Source organism: Monopterus albus, unplaced genomic scaffold (genome assembly GCF_001952655.1).
Source record: "Monopterus albus unplaced genomic scaffold, M_albus_1.0 scaffold8.1, whole genome shotgun sequence".
In the NCBI taxonomy this organism is placed as follows: domain Eukaryota; kingdom Metazoa; phylum Chordata; class Actinopteri; order Synbranchiformes; family Synbranchidae; genus Monopterus; species Monopterus albus.
In genome coordinates, this window is record NW_018127888.1 from 1,713,508 (window position 1) to 1,719,960 (window position 6,453).

The 6,453-nt window shown below is 44.3% G+C and overlaps 1 protein-coding gene across 1 annotated transcript; it reads left to right on the forward strand.

The window, feature by feature from the left end:
- The first annotated feature begins 3,922 nt into the window (after positions 1-3,922).
- On the forward strand, positions 3,923-6,232 carry LOC109952385 (homeobox protein otx5-like). The gene is made up of 3 exons (XM_020587438.1): positions 3,923-4,073; positions 5,182-5,333; positions 5,594-6,232. The coding sequence occupies exons 1-3, from the start codon at positions 3,974-3,976 to the stop codon at positions 6,230-6,232; spliced, it is 891 nt and encodes a 296-aa protein (XP_020443094.1). The 5' UTR covers positions 3,923-3,973.
- Positions 6,233-6,453: the final 221 nt, after the last annotated feature.

Genomic DNA, 6,453 nt, shown 5'->3' on the forward strand with positions numbered 1-6,453 from the left:
CCACAGACCGAGCCAGAGTAGAGAACCACTGATCACCACCCAATTGCCGGACCTGCCTTGGCAAAAACTTGCTGTTGACCTGTGCGAATACAAAGGTTGTCACTATTTAGTCATGATAGACTACTTCTCCCGATGGCTCGAAATCTTGGATTTGCCAAAGACTAACTCAGACACCATCATACGGAAACTGGGAGGCATCTTAACACGTTTTGGAATGCCAGAGGAGCTCATGACTGATAACGGCCCTCAGTTTGCAGCAGAACAGTTTAGATGCTTTGCGGATAAGTGTGAATTCCGACATATCACTTCCAGCCCCTATTTCCCACAATCCAACGGCATGGCCGAACGAGCCATAAAGACAGCAAAGTGGATTCTGAAACAAGACGACCCCGACCTAGCTTTACTGAGTTATCGCTCAACACCAACAGAGCCAACGAAGGAAAGCCCTGCCAGGCTGTTGATGGGTCGGGAAATCCGCACGACTCTTCCAGTACTAAAAGAGAGTTTGCTGCCGAAGTGGCCTGATCTTGAAACTGTTAAAATGAATGATGCAAAAGCAAAGCGGTGCTACGAGAAATACTACAACCGCAGATACTCCACCAAAACTCTTCCCCCACTGTCTGTAGGCGACAGAGTTAGAATAAAGACTGATGAGGAAAAAGTTTGGACGACCACAGCGACGGTGCAGCGCCAGGAGGCCACACCGCGCTCCTTCACCCTGGAGACTGGGTGTGGCGGTACGCCCAGGAGGAATCGGCGCCATATCCGCCTGGGGGATCAGGAACTGATCTTTCCCCTAGAGATGGACATTTCTCAGCCAAATGATCCAAATGAGCAGTGTGGGCCAGTAGGGCTGGGGGATCAGGAACTGATCTTCCCCTAGAGATGGACATTTCTCAGCCAAATGATCCAAATGAGCAGTGTGGGCCAGTAGGGCAGTATTCTAGTGCTACCAGGAGTAATGTTCCTGCCGGACCTCCTGGTTCCCCCCAAACCCAGAGTAAAGTTGTCACCAGGTCTGGGAGGACTGTTAAACCAAACCCTAGGTATGTTAGCTAGTAGAGATGAGGGACTTCACAAGGGCAGAATAATCCCTGTCCCATCTCTAGGGATTGTGGTAGTCTACCCACACCCTTAGCCAGTTACGGTTGTGTTTAGTTTTTTATATATATATATGCACAAAAAAAAACAAAAAGGGAATATAGAGGGAGAAATGTACGTGTTAAACAGGAGGGTTGATGTGTTGTTTGCCCATTGTTAAAAGGGGGGAGATGTCACGTGAAGTGAATATATTTTAGTTATTCTACTGCGCATGTGCGTTAGGCAGACCCCCGGGATTTCTAGACAGAAAAGAAGCAAGGCACTTCCTGTCTCATGTTGTTGTACCCAATAAAGAGTGTTCCATCGTTAACCGACCTGACTGTCGGAGTGATTTGCTGCCATAGATAAACGTCACATGGTGTCAGAAGTAAAAGACCCGTGCAGCGGCCAGGCTTTTGGACGTGAGCTGTGTTTTCTTGTTTTGAACGGACCGAAGTGTGCATCGCCATGGCTAAGTTCTCCCCGCCGGAGCAGTTCGACTTTTCCATGCCTGAGTCATGGCCGGACTGGAAACAGAGATTCGCCAGGTATAGAGTCGCTTCCCTGCTAACGGCGGAGGATGAAGCGGTGCAGGTAAATGCGTTGATTTATTCAATGGGAGCGGAGGCCGAGCACATTTTCAAGTCATTCACCTTCAGCAGCGCGGGAGACAGCGATAACTACGCTGTAGTGATGGCTAAGTTCGATGAACATTTTATTCCAAAACGTAACGTTATCTATGAACGTGCCAAGTTTCACTCCAGAGCCCAACTCCCTGGTGAAAGTGTGGAAGCATTAAACAGGAGGGTTGATGTGTTGTTTTCCCATTGTTAAAAGGGGGGAGATGTCACATGAAGTGAATATATTTTAGTTATTCTACTGCGCATGTGCGTTAGGCAGACCCCCGGGGTTTCTAGACAGAAAGAAGCAAGGCACTTCCTGTCTTCTGTTGTTGTATCCAATAAAGAATGTTCCATCGTTAACTGACCTGACTGTCGGAGTGATTTGCTGCCATAGATAAACGTCACAGATGGCACAGGCCAAACTAACCCAGAGAGAAGACGCACAGCTCAGCGTCTGAAAGTACAGGTTGAGTTTGGCAAAAACACAGAGGTGTCTGAGGTAATTAAGATTCCCTGCACTATGGTGTAAGAAGGAACAACACAGTAACAGAAAATAACCTTCACATACTAGCTGTGGCGTTTTAACCATGATTTTGTGCTAGAAAAATGAAGCTAAAATATAAAATATGCTTTTAGTTAATAAAAAATAATAGAAAACATGCCATATGCAACCTAATGGGTCCATACATTTTAGTGTAAATATCAATTGATTTATTACCCCATACATTTTATTTTAGGAGTGTATTGGCTTAACTGTTACCCGTTTCGTTTCTAGGATAATTTCATAGTTTAGGCCTATATAATCCCACGGATATGTTATCAATTTCTCCATAAATTAGCTTGATATCAGATGTTTACATGATAATATTTACGTGTAATATGACGTCCTCTACCAAAGTTATTATAATTATTATTATTATTATTATTGACTGTAGTAAATGAGTGCATGAATGAGCCGGGGGGAGCATGTTGGGGATCAGAAGGGGATTTAATACCAGAACAACGTGGTCTTTGTGCATCTTTTAATCCGGCTTGTACCCCCCTCTCCGTCGCCTTTAGGGTGCTCTGCCTCTGCCCCCGCCCCCAGGCAGGGGTGTCTGATTATTTTAGGAGGCCAGTTTCGAAAATGGTTCATAATAATAAAATATACTTCCAGGAAATAACTCGGAAAGGGGGTTATATGAGGTTCTCTTAAAGTAAAAAAAAATCATACAATCACCATTCACCATAATTGTCAGGCGCTTTTGTGAGCGGGAACAAACTTGAATTCTATCTCCATTTCATTTTTCTTTTTCTTTTTAAAAGGAATCTTTAGTTAGATATCAACAACATATCATCAAGTATTTGCTGCTGCAACAAAAAGTTGCAGAAGTCAAAACATTTAACTATAAGGAACATTTCAAATCAAACCCTGGAACACCATAAGAAGCATAATATAATCTTCTTAAACACAGGGCAGGTCCAACATGAATGCAAAATGACGGTATGTGTGCGTGCGTGTGTTTACGTGGACCCGCCTGTGAGTGAGAGAGGGAGAGAAAAAAGAAAGAGAGCGAGGGAGAGGGAGGGTTCTGGGTGTCTACTTGGGTAAGAAGTTACTTCTAATTAGCCAGCCTCCTCTTGCTCGCCTCACTTGTCCACCTTGCAGATCCACATCCTCTCCTCGGGGACCAGCTACACTTTTCAGCACCCATCAGATTGAACTGCTGCTTTTGGCATTCTTCGCCAGGAGACGTCGGTGCGCATACCAATTACACACGATTTGGACGGAAAAACTGAATCACACCACGGGTCCTTACTTAGTTAGACTTAATCATTCATCTATTTTGTGTTTCAATTTATAGTCGAGTTGGTTTTAGTTGTTGTTATTGTTCATATTTGCACAAGTAAAGCGTAAAATACACAGCCGTTCCATAAATCCGCCGTTTGTAGACGTCAGGTGTAAACAGGTGTGAAGACGTACCGCCTTAACTTCTGCTTGGAAACACAGGGGCTTGACTCTGTGGCTCTAAGTCAGAGCAGCCTACAACAGCATTAGACGAGAAGGCCAGAGGGTAACACTCAAAAAACAGCAACTAAATGACAAACAACCCAGAGTAAAAGAAAAACAGAGAGTAAAAGAAAAACAGAAAGAGAGGGAGTGACAGAAAAAAACAAGCGAGGGAGAGAGATAGAAAGAAAGAAAGAGAGAGATACCCCCTGGAGTCTAGCTAGGAGACCCGGCCCCCGGCCTGAGAGAGTGAGGGAGTGTTTTAAAGCTGGCAGGAGGCATGATGTCCTACATTAAACAGCCCCATTACGCCGTGAACGGGTTAACGCTGTCCGGCCCGGGCATGGATCTGCTCCACACCGCCACCGTTGGATATTCCAGTAAGTAAAATCCTCGACTTCTCACCATGTGTTTTAAAACCATTTTGACCTGTCGTTTCATCACTGTGAAAAGGTTTATGTTAAAATGATAAAACTGGAGGAGTTCACAGAAAATGTCATTTCTTTCGCTTAAAGCTGTAAGTGAACAGGACCACTTCACTTGTATGTCATTTTTTAAGGTTTGGGTGTACGGCTGTGCTTTGTGAGGATGAACAGAAGTCTCAGATTCTTCAGCTATCCGAACATGTGTTCACTTGACCTTTAAGTTCAGTGGATTACAGAGTCAAAACAATAAAAATGTGTGAGAATGGAGACGCAGTCTGTTCTCACACAAACTTAACAGCAAACCAGACTCCAGTCTGTTGCTTTTATCATGTAACCTATTTACCAAAGGATGCTCATTGTATTTAATTTTGTCCCATAATTTGTTTTCACTAATGAACATTTCTTCTCTGTGATATTGTTTCATATTGTTTGATTGGGCTACGCGACCTGACAAGGGACAAGGGAGCTGATGGTGAAATGATGCCAGGTTTTATAAGTGAAGGTGGATCATACATCTTGGCCTTCTGGTTGCAGACTCAAAGGAGTTTTAGCACAAAATTTAAAAATAAATTAGATACAGCTCGTTTTTTCACTTTCTATATTTCGATTCAAACTGTTTCATCTACCAAAGATAAAACTATAATATCATTTTATTTATTATTTATTTATCCAATAAAATGCACCAATCAATACATTTAAAAAAATATTTCCCCATTTTCTTTGGGTATAGATGTAAATATGGTCCTATGAAAATTATCCACCAACTTTATTAAACTTTATCTGTTTGCTAGACATGTTCTCTGGAACAGTATCTATGGAAAACACATTAAGCTGTGTTTTATTACGTGTGCTGTGAGAAAGTAAAAAAATGATTCACCTGGTCACAGGCCATTAACAAAACATTTATTCTGTGGAAGTCGTTAAAACATTTTAATAATACACTGGGGTGTTTTAATAATCTGGTTGGCAGTTTGTGTGCAGAATTTCTCAAGGGTTTTAACATAATTTTGGCGCAACATTTTAACAAAAAACAACCTATGCACAATCGATTTCTTTCTTGTAGACACGCCACGCAAACAGCGTCGTGAGCGCACCACCTTCACGCGCGCACAGCTGGACATCCTGGAGGCTCTGTTTGCCAAAACGCGCTACCCAGACATCTTCATGAGAGAAGAGGTGGCCCTCAAGATCAACCTGCCTGAGTCCAGAGTCCAGGTAGCCCATTTTATATAGAGTATTTTATTAGTAAGTTGCCAACAGTATAAGAACTTGCAGCAGAACTTGTGTATATGAGAGAGAGGGAGAGCTACAGGGAGTGGCTAAGAGAAAAGGAAAGAAAATATAAAGAAATAGCACTTTTCTGACAGTATATCTTTACCACTTTAATTTCTTGCTGTGCAGCAGTAGATTTGATAATGAAGTGCATGTTTTATAATCAACCTCCTTTCTTGTCATATGCTCCCCTGCCTTTCCAGGTCTGGTTCAAAAACCGCCGTGCCAAGTGTCGCCAGCAGCAGCAGCAAAGCACAGGCCAGTCCAAACCACGGCCCACTAAAAAGAAGGCATCCCCTTCTCGTGAAGCCACCACTGAGGCCAGTGCCAACCCCACTAATGGACCCTACAGCCCTCCACCCCCTCCTCCAGGCACCGCCATCACCCCCAGCTCCAGCTCAGCTAGTACCACAGTGTCCATCTGGAGCCCAGCGTCCATCTCTCCACTGCCAGACCCGCTGTCTGCCTCCACCACTCCCTGCATGCAGCGCACCACCACCTACCCAATGACCTACACCCAGGCCCCAGCCTACAGCCAAAGCTACGCAGGCACCTCCTCCTACTTCACTGGCCTGGACTGTAGCGCCTACCTGTCCCCCATGCACCCACAGCTGTCAGGCACCGGAGGAGCCCTGAGCCCTATCACAGCCTCCTCGATGGGTGGGCCCCTGAGTCAGTCGCCCGCCTCACTCTCCTCTCAGGGCTACACAGCAGCCTCACTAGGCTTTGGAGCTGTCGACTGTCTAGACTACAAGGACCAAACTGCCTGGAAATTCAATTTCAATGCTGCTGACTGTCTGGACTACAAAGACCAGAATTCCTGGAAGTTCCAGGTCTTGTAAATAACAAGGAGTGGGAGGTTTGGAGAAGGGTATAGGGGAAGAAGTGAGAAATCAAGCAAATTTGAACCAGGGTGACTAACCTAAGATTACATTTAGTGTGTTTTAGGTAAAAAGAAGACTTGGGACACAGAAATCAATTCATCACATATGCTGAAGAACTGATCAGCTGAAACTCACTTTGTGTTTGCTGCTTAAGAAAAACATGTGGAAGTAAACTGATC